The sequence below is a fragment of the Nicrophorus vespilloides genome, unplaced genomic scaffold (genome assembly GCF_001412225.1).
Source record: "Nicrophorus vespilloides isolate i.1.1-1 unplaced genomic scaffold, Nicve_v1.0, whole genome shotgun sequence".
Taxonomy (NCBI): Eukaryota; Metazoa; Arthropoda; class Insecta; order Coleoptera; family Silphidae; genus Nicrophorus; species Nicrophorus vespilloides.
This window is the reverse complement of record NW_017095810.1, coordinates 179,523-195,420: the sequence shown is the minus strand read 5'-3', so window position 1 is coordinate 195,420 and position 15,898 is coordinate 179,523. Positions and strand designations below refer to the sequence as shown.

The window sequence follows — 15,898 nt, the reverse complement described above, 5'->3', positions numbered from 1 at the left end:
CCGAATGTAATTTGAAATTACTACAGTTGATTATTCTCTCTCAAATTTGTTGCTTTTTTGATCACTCGAAGATGTATAAGAAAAAATAAAACAACAAGAGAATAAAGCAACCAGGAAATGGAAACCTCCATTATAATACATTAACCATGAATGGAATTTCCTTGAATGAAAAAAAAAATGCGTATTTCAACGATGCTCGCATGTAAAGTTCTGTTCATTTACACTTTTAGCTTCTTTAAATAATGTTAATGAAACTTCTTCTAACAAATATAAATGTTACTTTTTACTAGAGAAAAATTGTAGGAAATAGTAATTAATTAACATTGCATTTGCATTAATTGTTTTCTCTGAAATTCCACGTTGACGTCAAAAGGCAATTGCATCGAGCTGGAAATGTATAGAAAAGAGAAACAGAAAATCTGTTTTTTGTTGTTGTTGTAAGTTTAGCATTGAGAAATTCGACATTGCAGAAATCGTAAAAAAATGGGAGTGAAAGTTTCACTAGAATTTTGCTTGTCTGTCATATATTGTATATACACACTAATAGTAATTGAAATAAAATATATAATATACGGGGTGATGAAATTTTCTTTTTTTTTTGTTATTATTTAATTTGTTAAATATCGATTAAATTTGTTGTTTATGAATAGTTTATTTAGTAAAGAGACGTGTGACAAAGAATACTTGGAAATATTTTAATTATAGGCACTTAATAAGTTAATAATTTATTGCAAAATATGAATGTTAAAATTATGTTATTTTATGGTTTAGTTTTGGGATCAAGGTAATAGAGTAAATTTAAAAAAAAAATCTGTAAATTCAGTTGTTTTTGTTATTGAAGAATAATTATGTATAATTTAAGATATAAACACTATAGGGATAGACTATGGTCAAGGTTCCACTTGATTTGAGTTACTGATAGAAAACTGCAGATGCAAACAAGTTTAGTTGAAGAAATGCGTGTATTTACTATAAATGATTACTTTATGTTAACAAGTGTAATAAATACTATTTTTAATGTATTTGTATGCGAGTCACAAAGAACTATGTACTATACCCATTGCTTCCTATTCATTCTAAATTATATAATTTCTTTAGACTTATAATTGGTAAAATATTATTTTTAGTTTTGTGATATTTATTGTAAACAATAAGTAGTAATAAGTCATTATATGCTAAAATTTAACATTGTTTAAGTTTATGTGAGTCTGCTATTTCAAATATTTTATTTTCTATCTACAAATAGAACTAGAAACATATAGGCAACTTTATTAGCACATTTGATTTTCGTATATAGTTTTATTTTGGATTCCTATATATTAGTACTCAATTAATGAATGGGATGTTTTTTTTATAAAATTACCTAGGGCGACTAATAGCCGAATTGTTAAGATCTCGCCGGGTATGCCGCTGGTTCGAATCCTGGTCAAGCCAGGCCCTTTGTGAGCCCTCTCAGTACTTGCAGCAATAGGGCCATCGTTCATCACAGATGGACAGTGAAATGAATGAGGTTCAGCATATGGACCTTCAGCCAAGTCGATGGACAATGACAGTGTTAAGGATAGCAGCAGATTCACAGTGAAATGAAATAGTGGAATCACAGAGCATTAATATACTACTGTAGTTAACCTTCAAGACGACAGCCAACCAACAAATTAAACATCATCATAATGATAACTATCTATCGGGAAAGATTATCCATTAATGTCAACCGCGATCTTAAATTTACTCAATGTTCACATTGATAAACAGATTGTGAATAAAATTACACGACATAAAAATAATAAAATAAAATTACCTCGTTAAGCGAAACTTCGTTTTTAGAGGTAAAAAAATACAATGAACAGAAAAGGAGAAACATTTCTTTGTAATGAAAAATAAAGCTTTTCTCGTACAAAGAAAAGTTGTATCTACTTACATACAAGGTAAAATCATATTTTAAAGTCTAAAGTTGATTGTTTATGCTTTTTTCGATATAATTTAGTAATACTTCACAGTGCAGCTTCGATCAGTCCGAATGTTCTTTTTCCTCTTTATATTTTGGCTCGACAAGTATAATTTACTATGTTACAACAAAATGTATGGAATTATGAATGCGTGAGAAAAAAATGCGACTGGGGAATAAATTTAGGGACATTGGACAAAATAGTTGATGTTTTGTATTATTTGGCTTCTGTGGTCTGCTGATAAGCTAACAGCTCATCGAATATGCTCTGAGGCATATTTATAATCGCTTCCACAGCATACTCTGGTATGACAAATTCCTCCTGCTTTTCTTCTACTGGTTGTGGCTGCGGCTCACTCACTTCAGACTCATTTTTCTTATATTTTTTTTCTAATTTCAACTTTTTATTGTAGAACTCTAGTTGCTCCCTATGTGTTCTGAACGTTCTCTTATTCGTATCTCTCATCTTCAAATATTGTTCTTAGTCAAGTGTCAAGTGAATACTAATATACAAATAATTTTTTTTCCTACAACAAACAAAAATTAATACTAATGATAATAATAATGATTATAAAGAAAAAAAAAATTCTAAACAAGGTCAATTCCTTCCGTCAAGTGAGTCTTCTCGACTACTTTTCCTTCCATTTGGTTCGCCGTTGATGTTGACTTAATTAATTCTTCTTCTTCCATCTGGTTTTCACAAAAAACTTGAATTTTCCAAACAACGTTTTCTGATTATCCTTCTTCTTAATTGAAGTCTTCTATTTAACGTCTTCATCCATCGGATTATACTTTTTCCGCTTTTTGCTTTTCTCTTTCTTCGTCTTCTTTTATTTCTTGACCTTATATGTTTTTTCCTTTTTCAACTTCGCTTTCTTCTTGACCTTATATTTCTCTTCCATTTCAACATCTGAACCATAATTTTTCCTCTTCTTCCTTTTCTCTTTATTCGCCTTCTTTCTTGAGGTGAATGGCACATCCTCATCTTCTTCAAATACAATTTTTCTTAAAGATGATTCAAGTTGTGCAGACAAGTGTATCTCTTCTTCATTTTCTTCATCTTCAATACTATCTTCAAATTGAGAATCATCTTTTAATTGAGATAAATTATTATCACAGCTGCTGGCAACTGAAATGTTTGGATCCTTTCCATAGATGACCTCATTATTTTCTTCTTTCAACTGATAGTAATTTTCTTCTTTAATAACTAATTTTTTGACATCATTTGAGGTGAGTGGCACATCATAATCTTCTTCAGATTCAATTTTTCTTATAGATGATTCAAGTTGTGCAGACAAGGGTATCTCTTCTTCTTTTTCTTCATCTTCAATACTATCTTCCAATTGAGGATCATCTTTGAATTGAGATAAATTATTATCACAGCTGCTGGGAACTGAACCCAGTTTCCTGCAATAGAAGAGGCGCAAGTTTACTCTTCAACTGATTGTGCGTTGAGTGGTCGAAAACTCTTGCACCGCGCACCGTTAATTCATAGATGCATTCATCTTTCAAGAGTCTTTGTACATCCATGTTTATATTTAAATTTATATCAAAACTAAACTATACTAAATTGAAAATAATCTAATGTAGAAAAAATGTCTTCAAATTCGAATAAACTGAATTGAAACTGATAAGCAATAAAAAAAAATGAATGATTATCGTTCTGAAAAAAACCGTACCAACGATAAATAAAATCTTCTCCAAAATCGTACCTTCTAATTAAAATTTATCTATTCTTCCTCACGTCCTTCAATCTTCTTTTAATTACACTCTTGATCCGACGCTAAGCGTCGCCCCTGTTGGTCGCCAAAAATGTAACACGATAGCGCTCGTGTACATAAAAAACAAGATATATCAATCTTTAGCCGGCTAGGGCGTGAGTCCGTGACGTGGGAAGGTTCAGGGCGCCACTTCCTTTTATAGAGAGGAAGAACTCTTATCACTGCTTCATCAGATCAGCACACTTCTTCTCCGACGGTGGGTCTTAGCTCCTCTAGAGCACCAACACCGTCCTTTTGGAGATTATAAATATATATTAATATATTCTCAACTGGAGACCTCAACCGTCTTCTTTCGCGGTTCGCTGCGGTCTCCTCGAATTTTTGGAAACATAGTTGCAACGTGGAGCGCACTTGCAGCTTTGTCTATTTTACCTCGTCTAATGATGTCCAGTCTGTTTCTTTTTTTTTCGTTAGGAGATTGGTAACAGAGCTGTACCCTCTTTCCACTAGGTATGACGATGGAAAGGAAATTAAAAAAATTCATCCATAATACGGGATAAGTAACGGAACCAGGTATGTTGTTTTGCAGTCAGAATTGCTGATATCCGTTTTTAAACTGAACCTTAAGTTCTTCGTTTGCACTTAGTTCAGTCAGTTCCTCTTGTATTATGACATTCGTTTCTTCTATATCACCATATGTCCTCATTCTTTTGGAGTAATTGAGGAAAGTATTCAACGCGTTTCTTCGGATTTGGTTTACTGCATCAATGACTAATTGAAGAGATTCATACAATCTAACACTCAAATTTTCATTTCATGGACCCCCAAATTTTATTTTCGCTGACGTAGACCCCTTGCAGGTTGTCATAGACCCTTGGGGGTCGATATAGACCACTTTGGGAATCACTGTTTTAAATAGTGATAGTGACTTTGAATAAGTTTTGTAACTTATAATAACTTTTATTTCTATTTTTTTACTTTATTATTATTTATTAATAAATAGTTACTATGTTACAACAAAATGTATGGAATTCAAAACAAAAACCAAAAATATGAGTTCTTGAGAAAAAAAATGCGACTGGGAAAGTGAGGAATAAATTTAGGGACATTGGGCGAAATAGTTGATGTAGGATGTTTTGTATGATTATTTTGAAATCATTCAAATATTCAAAATTATAATTCAAAATAAATTGTGGAAATGTTAAATTCAAGAAAATGAATTAGTTTATATATTTATTTAGTTATTAAACATTAATAGGGATGAAATACACTATTTCCAATATAAAAGTCATTTGAGTCCGACGAAGTTGCAAAACTTCGTGGAGTTTTTGAACATGTGGCTAAGTCCGCTTGCATCCGTCTGAGTCCTCCGGAGATTTGGCTTCTGTGGTCTGCTGATAAGCCAACAGTTCATCGAATATGCTCTGAGGCATATTTATAATTGCCTCTACAGCATACTCTGGTATGACAAATTCTTCCTGCTTTTCTTTTACTTGTTGTGGCTGCGGTTCACTCACTTCAGACTCATTTTTCTTATTTGTTTTTTCTAATTTCAACTTTATATTGTAGAACTCAAGTTGCTCTCTATGTGTTCTGAACGTTTTCTTGTTAGTAACTCTCATCTTCAAATGTTGTTCTTGGTCAAGTGTCAAGTGAATACTGATATACAAATGACTGATGCAGACTTATTATATACATCATCCCCCTACCCCTATTTCATACCCTTACCCCTGTAATATAATTCTACCTGCTTTTTTTGCACATATTTTTATTGCACCAAAACTTATTGATAACTACCTGCAAAATGTCACTATCTGCAATATACAAATAAGTATTTGCTTTTATCATTATTTAAGATTCGGCGAAATTATTTAATGTAATAATTAATTAAATATTTTAAACTTTTTATTTTGTCACATGAATGAAAAAGTATGATAATTTACTTTACAGTATAGAACAGGGGTTCCCAAACTGTGCGCCGCAAAAATTCTGATACATTAACATAAAGTTCGCAGTCCGCAGTAAATTGTCGATATATTAAAAGCGCCGCAAATTGAGTTTTTTCTTAGATCTAATGTAAATCTATACTTGTATTAGCATACAAATTAATCAACTTTTTCTTATTATAAAGATAATCAGTTTATGATAATAAAAACGAAATGATTGTTTTAAATCAGAGGTTCCCAAACTTTTTTGTGTCGTAGACCACTTGCCATGTTTTTCGGTTATGGGTAAACCCCCTACTTACCTGATATTGATATTTTGTAAATGTCTAACTGTAGTGAAGTTTAGTGTTAAAAACTTAAAGTAAAAACACATGTTAAGTTTTATACATAAATTAAAACTACTCAAAATAAAAGTTTGTATCTGTTATATAAAATATACGTAACATAAAATAAACTAAGCAATAAGTAAATGTTTTTAGTGAGAACGGAACAGGTATGTTGTTTTGCAGCCAGAATTGCTGATATCCGTTTTTAAACTGAACCTTAAGTTCTTCGTTTGTACTTAGTTCAGTCAGTTCCTCTTGTATTATGACATTCGTTTCATCTATGTCTCCATATGGGTTAATTATCCACGGTGGTATTACCATAGTCAAAACGTCCTCAAACCTAGTTCCTAAATCTGAATAGAGGGAATTTAAATGTTGAACGTAGGTTGTTGAAACGTCGTCTTCCTGGCAGTTTGTCTGTGACAAATTGGGGAACTGGGAAAATTAACCCAGTCCAATATTTTGCTTCATTAGTTTAACTCTGGCATGAAACGCTGATTTTTAGTATCCAGAAATTCTAATAGTCTCAAAAAGTGCAAAAAATCTTGTCAAACATAAGCCTTTCGACAGCCAGCGTACCTCAGTGTTTTGGAGTAATTGAGGAAAGTATTCAACGCGTTTCTGCGGATTTGGTTTACTGCATCAATGACTAATTGAAGAGATTCATACAATTTAACACTCAAATTTTTAGCAACTAAATAATGTATATGTCTTTATATTATAAGATAGTATAATAGATAGTAAGTAAATAGATACTGTCAGTGTCCACTATCGTGGACCCCCATTTTCATTTCATGGACCCCCAAATTTTTTTTTCGCTGACGTTGACCCCTTGCAGGTTGTCATAGACCCCTGGGGGTCGATATAGACCACTTTGGGAATCACTGTTTTAAATAGTGATAGTGACTTTGAATAAAATTTACTTTTGTTTTCTGAAATGTCATCATTATTTTTTGATTTAAATATGTATTTACAAAACATATAATAACCTTTATTTCTATTTTTTGTTACTTTATTATTATTTATTAATAAATAGATTTATATCAATAATTAATCTGTTTGGCCCTATTTCTGTCCATTTTCGGGTTTATCGGCTCTAACAAATGTTGTTATTTTTTTAAAAATTAAATCAAGATTTTTGTAGAACAGAAAATCGCCTAAAACTAGCCTATGTTTCGGAGACAGTATTATACTGTTATAAATTTTATAGAGCTAACTTTCTCAAATTAAATACACATTAACTAGGTAGAATATTTGAAAGACCATAAAATTATTTGGACAAAAAAGGTTTTAACGGGCAGTATAAATACATTTACAATCATTGAGATTACAATATTTTACGACAATATTGGAGTCGTCGGCGCCGGTCAAGTCGGCGCAATTTATTGGGAACTCCAGGTATAATAATAAAGGTATATTATTAATGTATTTTATTTCGTTGACTTATCCATAAAAAACCTTAAATATTAAATAATAACAGGTAATATACTAATTTTATTTTTATATGAAGCAATTTTATTCACTGTAATTATGAATTAAGTTCTTAATTAATTTTAATAATTTATTTAGTTTGATTTATAAAGAAAGTAAACACATTTGATTTTATATTTTATTAAAATTTATTGGTCGCAGTTAACAGTTCATCTGAGGTTCAAAAATAACAAGTGGATTATGAATATTACTACTTTGAGTATTTGCCAAATATTCCAAAAATATTTAAATGTAATTAATTTAACCCTGTCTGATTTTCTAAATTAAATTAAAAAAAAAAATATATCAATGTAAAAAATCACAATACATATTATATATTTATTTCGAAAAAGAAAGCAGGTATCAATTTTGATACTTAGGCATTAAGGCCATAAATATGTCGTACTAACTGTTAATGTACTTAGGTATCAAATTTGAAACTTAGGGCATTAATGGGTTAAAACTGGACATTATAATAAAATAATATAAATAATTTTATAAATCTTTTTTTTAACAATTCGAAAGTTTATCAGTAATATGTACACGTTACAGGTAATAATTACAATAATTAATTGGTATCACAGTTCATTCAGAAGTTCGGTGTGCGCGATTTCATGACTTTGGTGATAACCAATCTTCCTTGATCAGATCCGCACCCTTCTCGCCGACCATGATCGCTGGTGCATTCGTGTTTCCGCTAGGAATCGTGGGCATTATCGAAGTATCTATAACCCTGAGACCTTTCACTCCGTAAACTCGTAGACGGGGATCAACTACAGCGGTACTATCCCATTCCGGACCCATCTTACACGTTCCCACCGGATGGTAGATCGTCATGGAAATGGTACGAATGTGGCATTCCCAGTAAGCGTCGCTTCCGAACTTGTGGTCTCTGCAATTCGGGAATGGGATTGTGTGAAGACGCGAATTGAACTTCTTGAAGACTGGAGATTGGCTAATCTTTATAGCGATTTTAGCTCCCTCGACGAGTGTGTCGATGTCAGCGCGATGGGCGAAGTAGTTTGCGTCTATGATGGGATAATGGAACGGACTTTTGCTCTTCAAACGAACTGTTCCGCGAGATTTAGGCCTGAGGAGTAAAGGCATCATCGTCCATGAATCTTTGTTAGCTATGGGCTTGTATACTGTATTGTATAGTAAATCTGTTAAGCCCAAGACTTTCCGGACTTTAAGACCTCCATCGGAGTTGATGCTGGCAGGCGCCATGTGGAATTGGATGTCGGGCCACGACCTGTTCCCGTAGATGGTGTTAACAAAAGCTAAACCCTCGACTCCTCCAAGAGTGGTCATCGGACCTTTGCCCTTAGTTATATACTGCATGGTCATAGGGAAGGCTTGGAATCGGTTTTGCACGATGGAGATGGGTTTATCCACCAGAAACGTCAAACCACCCATGCCGACGTGATCTTGCAAATTATCACCAACTGCTAGATTTCGGAGCACAGGAATTCCCAACTTTTGTAAATGCTCTCTAGGTCCCAAACCGCTCAACATCATGATTTGCGGCGAGTTTATTGCTCCCGCCGATAGAATAACTTCTTTTCTCGCCAAAACGATTTGCTTTCTTCCGTGCCTTACAAATTCCACGCCGTAAACTCTCATGGTAGTCGGGTTGATCAATAATCTAGTGACGTGCGCGTTTAAAGCAGTTTGTAAGTTTTTCCTTAACTTAACCGGCCTCAAGAATGCTTTAGCCGTTGAACATCTTGTTCCTCTTCTTATAGTACCTTGAGCTACCATGAACCCATCCTGTCTCTCCCCATTGATATCTCTATTATCATAACCCATTTCCTGACCAGCTTCAACGAAGGCCAACACCAACGGCGTCCTCCACGGTGACTCTTGAACCGTCAAGTAACCACCGCTTGAGTGATAATCGGTTTTCGCCAAATACGGGTTACGATTATCTTCAGATTTCTTGAAGTACTTCAAAACTTCTTCGTAATTCCATCCGGGATTTCCTAAAGACTCCCAAAGGTCGTAATCCTTCCTGTTACCTCTAACATACAACATATAATTTAGTACGCTCGAACCACCAAGAACTTTTCCTCTCGGCCAGTTGCATCGGCCGTTCTTCATTCCGAGACAGGCTCTTCCCGTAGGCTCGATCTTGTAAGCCCAGTCCAGTTTGGATAGTTGCAGATAGGCTGCAAGAGATGGCACATCGGATATCTCGTTCTCATCGGGACCTGCTTCTAAAAGTAAAGTGGACCATGATGGTATTTCGCTGAGACGTGAGGCGACCACGGCTCCGGCAGAGCCTCCCCCAACCACGATAAAGTCGTACTCTCTTTGGATCATTTTGGCGTCGATCGGAGGAGATTCCGGGTCCAGACGGTTGTAGTTGTGATACGTTATACCAGCAAGCATCAACGGGAGTAGCCATAACCCTGAACCCACGATTCCCACGGTCTTCAGAGCCGTTGAAACTAATACTGTTTCCAAGACCATATTAGTTAACTGCAAATACAAATATTTAATTTAAACGCATACTCAAATATAGTATGTATATATTTACCTATACAGAATTATTATTATAACTATTACTTTATATATATTGCTTCTTAGGTACAATCAATTCCGTAAAATTTAACTGAAAAAAAAATCAAAACCATTTTATTATTGATTTTATTAAACAGTATCCCGTCTTAATCCTATCTTTAACTATATTCAAATTAATTTACTTGTAATTCTATCTCTCATTGTTTCAATGTGTATACAGTTTATCTTTTTATTAATACTTGATTTTACAACGTTTTGACGTTCAAACAAATTGATATTCGAACAACAAAAACCGTAGAAGAATTATTTTTGAAACTCGAACAATAACTCGAAAGTCGTACAAAACAGACGTTCATATTAATTGCTTTTCCCTTAACCCTATTTACATCTATCTACCTGGTCCAATATTATTAGTCTAGTCAATAAACTCAATAAATTTTTAAAGCACAGACATTAACCGATTAAAGAGATTAAATTATCAATTAAATTATAAATTTAAACAATTGATTGTTGCGACATCTCTGGATTATCTATTTAAGTAAATAAAGATACTTTTAGATAGGATAAAAGGAGTTTAAAATACCATTAATCTTACAAATATCATACATAATCTATTTGGTAGATGATTCTCTTACGCCTCCAATAATTGACTAGATAATCTATAAAATTATTGTAATTTCAGGTAATCCTCGCATTCCAAATTCGATTAGCTTCCTCTTTCGATCATGGCGCAGCTGCAATTTCCGTTGTCGATCGTGTCAGCTGCCCGTCTCCATCGGAACAACTGGAAACAACAAAAGAAAACAATGTTAATTACAAAAATCTCCGACTATAATTCCTATCTAAACATATTAATTGCGAATCAGCAACGTACGTAAGCATGAACAATCTCCTGCGCTCGATGTGCGCCGCAAAATGCAAAGCAGCGCGGAAGTTTGTTCCGCTTGCGTTACATGAGAAACGCTTCCGAGTTCCGGATTTGCAACCCAGATTCGTTCATCACCTTGCAACACTTTTACCTTTTTCAGTTGTATACCGAAACACATGCATTAGAAAGTGGTCACCAGATTGTGAAGTGAATCGGTTTCAGATCGTACAAATATTTGAGCGATCTTTTTTTTTATTCATCTGCTATTTACCGACACCTCCGTTTCAATAATTGCTTTAGTCGTTACCAGTTAAGTAGAAGTGTTAATTTACATCTGTTACTATAGTTTTAATATCGTTTAACAAAACGCATTCATTATGAATCGAATTATCCTTGAATGATATTTTTTAATTGATGCAAAATGATTGTCGATAATCTTAGAGTAGAAATTTAAGAAATTGCTACTTCATTTCTAAAGTCATTAGGAGTGAAAGGATTCGCTTACGGCAGATTTATCGATTTTATTCGATGCTTCTATTATGTTGTGTTTAAAATATGAAATCCTCAACATCATCATCCAGTTTTTCTTGCATATTGACCTAAATTAATTAAAATCAATTTTTATTAAAATGTATGCAAATTATGTTTTATAATACCAAATATTCTTTTAATTATTTTTCATATTTTTGTAATTATAAATTCAAAACACAAAAATTGGAGGCAAAATGTTATTGTTCGGGATAACTATAGAGCTTTTTCTCAATTGAGCCTGATTTACAATGATTTTTATATATTTGACAACAGATGTTTACAGGTTAAAACAAATTGAATTTTTTTTAATTTTTGAAATATTCTTTTTACAATAACTTTTTGTTACATTCTATGAAGGAGCAGTTTTAGCAATTTATTAGAAAGTAATTTTGGATCAAAATTGAAAGAAAAAAAAGTAATAATAATATTTAATATAAAACGATATAAATAAATAACTATTTATTTATTATATAAAAGAAAGTTATTGGTAATGATAATCAATATTGTTTGAAGGTGTGACAACATTCAAGTGGAGAATTCGGTTTCATATATTCACTTTTTTTTTAAGTGGAGGTAATGCGTTTTGAAGTTCCGTAAACAAGTGGGCCATGAAATAGTTTCTACAAAGTAAATGTTGGAAAGTACAGATACTAATATCCGTTTCACAGACGATTCATCTCGCATCTTTAACATCATGCAGACAATAAAAGAACAAAATAGGAATATCCAATTACAGTTGATGACACTGTCGTTTTCAATTTGCATCATTACACAATCATTCAATGGTGCACGTTCTGATTGTTCATATTTACAAAAAAAACTAATTGGCGCACTTTTCCCACTCGTATGCTTTACACTTCCTGCTTATGGTGTAACAATGCGTAGAAGATTTATAATCAACTAATTTTTGAAAACTTATCTTAAGTTAAAAGTGATGTATAATTATTTACATAGTACGGTTCCAATCAATGCGGATTTATTATAGTTGGTTTGAAAAAATCATTTTGTTTAAATAATTGCTTAGAATTTCTAATGTTGAAAACGTAATTACGTTAATTAAGTTAGTTTAAAGTTCTTTTTGTCATAAACTTATTAACTTTATTTTATTGGGTTTTAAACAAAAATTATGTTTACTTTTTAATTATTTTGCTGTAATTTTTACGCAACGAGATTTTTTTATTACAATATTTGAAGTTTAAATGGATGTGTGATTTTCATTGGTTCAAGTGATTCTACGCTTCCTGCTCACGAGATGATATGTAGATGTGTATGCGTATGTTATGAAAGGTTGGACGGAAGGAAGGAAAGCGAAAGTTGCCAGTCTGGACGGGCCAATTAGTTATTTCATTTGTTCTCGATTGCTTATATCATCGCTCACCGAAGAAAATAAATAAAAGAGCCAGTAGAAATTTTTGGATGCCTGCGAGTCGTCCTTTACGTAACGCACTGTTTGCTATTGATGCAAGATGTCACAATTAGTATTCTATGAATATTTTCATTCAGGATATCGTATTCATTTTTTAATCTTCTATAATGATTATTAATTTTAATTTCTAAGTATTAGAACTAAGATGTATCGTCGTTTATGCCAAATATACTATGCTCTCTAGTAGAAAGTGAATGGTTTGTTAGTGTCTAACAGTTAGATTGACAAGCCTATATAATCCTTATGGTTAAAAGATCTAATGATGAATAGTTGAAAGGGAAACTCATATATTAAATGTACAACAATACTTTGCATAGTCCTGGTAATCGGTTCCGCCAATATATCAGACTATTTGAAACCGGACGTTATTGTTGTTCTTGGATTTTGACATACAACTGCAACGATACCTCGCATAGTGCGATCATTGCGGATTTAATTTAGTCCAGTTTGCGTATTTTAAAAAGAACTCAATTTTATATAAAAATAAATTCCCAAAAAAAATAGTATACAAATAGTTTTTTTTATACAGTTAATTTTCCTTTTTGTATGATTTATTTTTATATGTAATTATATTCTCGAATAGTCCGGTTTAAAACAAGCTTTTTTTAAATTCTTAGAATAAATGTATCAACATATTGTTAAACTTGTCTATAAATACTAAATTTCTTTACTATTAAAATCTATATGCAAGTAAAATTATTTGATTGAATTATTGGATAATCCTCTTTTTTTACAATTACTTAAATAATTAGTGTGAAATATAAACACGTACATTATTTCAACGTGCTTTTGATTATATTCAAAATAACAAAAACCTAATCTTGACCTGTTTCGTTTAAGATAACTATATTAGGATCATTTTAATGTTGCTTACATGCAGAAATATTCAAATTTCAATACTCTACGTAATGCATGCGTAATTGAAGGAATATTATGATTTAATTAGAAATTAATTGGCCATTAAAGCTTGAAACCTATTTACGCATGTTATCGATAATTAAATACTGTGCGTGTTATATAATGCAATTAAGTACAGTTTAATTATAATTATAGGTGTCTTTTTTTTATTAATTTTCTTTTTCTTTCAAAAAATCCCATTGGAATTGGCAACTTAATTGCATAATTGTCATGACAAACATCATGCGAGTGTGTGAGAATTTGTTTGGTATTAAATAATGTGTATTATTTTCAATGATTGAGTCACTGAATATGCCTGGAATACAATAAAGTGATTATAGATTATATAACTTTACGTTGTTCTAGTTCTTGAATTTTTTGGTATTTTCAACACGTAATTTACACATAAAAGTGTTACAATAAAAAGTATAGTATTTGTCCAACACATTTTTATTGCTTAGTAAATCGGGTTTATTTTTCATATTTATACTTTTTTAATTCTGGGCTAAATTATTACAATATTTATGATTTTTTTAAAATAATTTTACTAATATAAAGAATGAATAGTTCTAAGATTTATTAAGTTATTATTAAATATATACTTTCAGCATTCAATAAATGAATAGGTTTGATCACAACTCCAAAAAAAAATGACCACGTTAATAAATGAAAATCTGAAACTTGAAACACATTTGTAATTTATGTTGTCTATGAGAAGATTTTAAAAACTGATCACGTAGCTTAAGCTGTAAAGCATGATTTATAAAGTTATGACTTAAGATTATCTCTATTATGTTTGATTTCAATTGTAGACAAGTTAAATTTAAAAAAACGTTCATGTTTATTGTATTTTACTAAATATTTGGTACTTGTTTTTTTTTGGGTATTTAATGTATTTTGCCATTAATAATAATAATTTTTGCTGTAACTGTTTTGTGATTTGCGATGTAATTAATGATAATTAATAACATTCAATCAAGTTTGTTCAATCAATTAAACAAAAATTATAATGATAAAAGGAGATAGAAAGTGAAGATCAATGTTTCGTTTTTCTTCGGTTTCGAACATTTAACGCCTCTTGCTTGCTATTGCTCCTTGGATAGTGAACTTGTTGCATTTCCGCGTGCCAGCAGCACAGGAAGCCGGGGAGAAAACACGCTTCCATCAGACATTCACGAGATACGTTTCTTAGCCGGGCAATTTTCTCAACCACACCACCGATCACCATTTAGGGTCAATTGGAGAATTTCCCCTCGTCGCACAAAACAGTTTTTCGTATTGTCCATTGATCTGTTTGCTTTCACCCGATTTAAGTGCAATCGCAGATGTTTCACCGTCGCACGTTCAATAGGTCTTCTATATAAGTACGACTTTCACTAAATTTCCATCAAAAAATATTCCCATTTTCGTATGCATTCTCAGTCCTATTTGTAAAACTGTATTTCGTTTTACAAAGAAAGAAAGAAATAATACTTTCTTATTAACAACGAGAAACGCACACCGCTAATTTCATTATAACTGTCCCATCTATTACTTATGCAATTAGAGGCGCATTCCCAAGCGTAATTGAGATATTACGAGGGGTTCACGCAAGCAAGCGAATTTTATTCTAAAACGGACATTGCTTCGAGAAAGTTGTCGACGCTGTGATGTAATCTGGCCCGTGATATTTTAAATACATCTCTCGTTTTTTTTTTCCTTCCTTCGCATCGGATCTTACGTAAGACCTGTTCAATGCATTTCATTTGATTTTAAGGAAATATCTGACCTTTAACCTGTTTTAATCCAATGCAAACGTTAAATAATTTACCGAATTCAATGTGGTCATAAATAAAGTCAATGTGGAAAGTCAGACAATATTATATTGTTTTTATAATGAATAAAATCAAAATTATTTCACAAATACCTTTGTGAAATGTCATAAACTTTGCTCTTCTCTATTTTTTGCTCAATTTTCTTGAAATTTGCAATGAAAAAAGTCAATGCAAATGTAAAATAATTAATGCAAATTAATAATTATTTAACTCTAAAAATCGTATAATATTCAAGATACAGCAATATTCCATAAAATTCGGGTAATCCAATATCCGGAACTGTTTGAAACCGCACTAATTGAGGACTTTTAAATGCTGTATAAAGACACAAAAAAAACAATTATTTATTTATAAGAAATGATTTTGTGAGAATATTAATTAAATTTTTTGTTTTGAAAATTATAGTAAATCCGCACTAATCGAAGCCACAT

General features: G+C 31.9%; 2 protein-coding genes across 3 annotated transcripts in view; one reads left to right on the top strand and one right to left on the bottom strand.

Annotated features, from left to right (window-relative positions):
• The window catches only part of LOC108565215 (flotillin-2), a 137,038-nt gene that overhangs the window by 62,096 nt on the left and 59,044 nt on the right, over positions 1-15,898 (top strand). The window lies entirely within an intron of this gene.
• LOC108565164 (glucose dehydrogenase [FAD, quinone]-like) lies at positions 8,020-9,880 on the bottom strand. Its single transcript, XM_017924477.1, has one exon. It carries the CDS (start codon positions 9,878-9,880, stop codon positions 8,021-8,023), a length of 1,860 nt encoding a protein of 619 aa, XP_017779966.1. The 3' UTR covers position 8,020.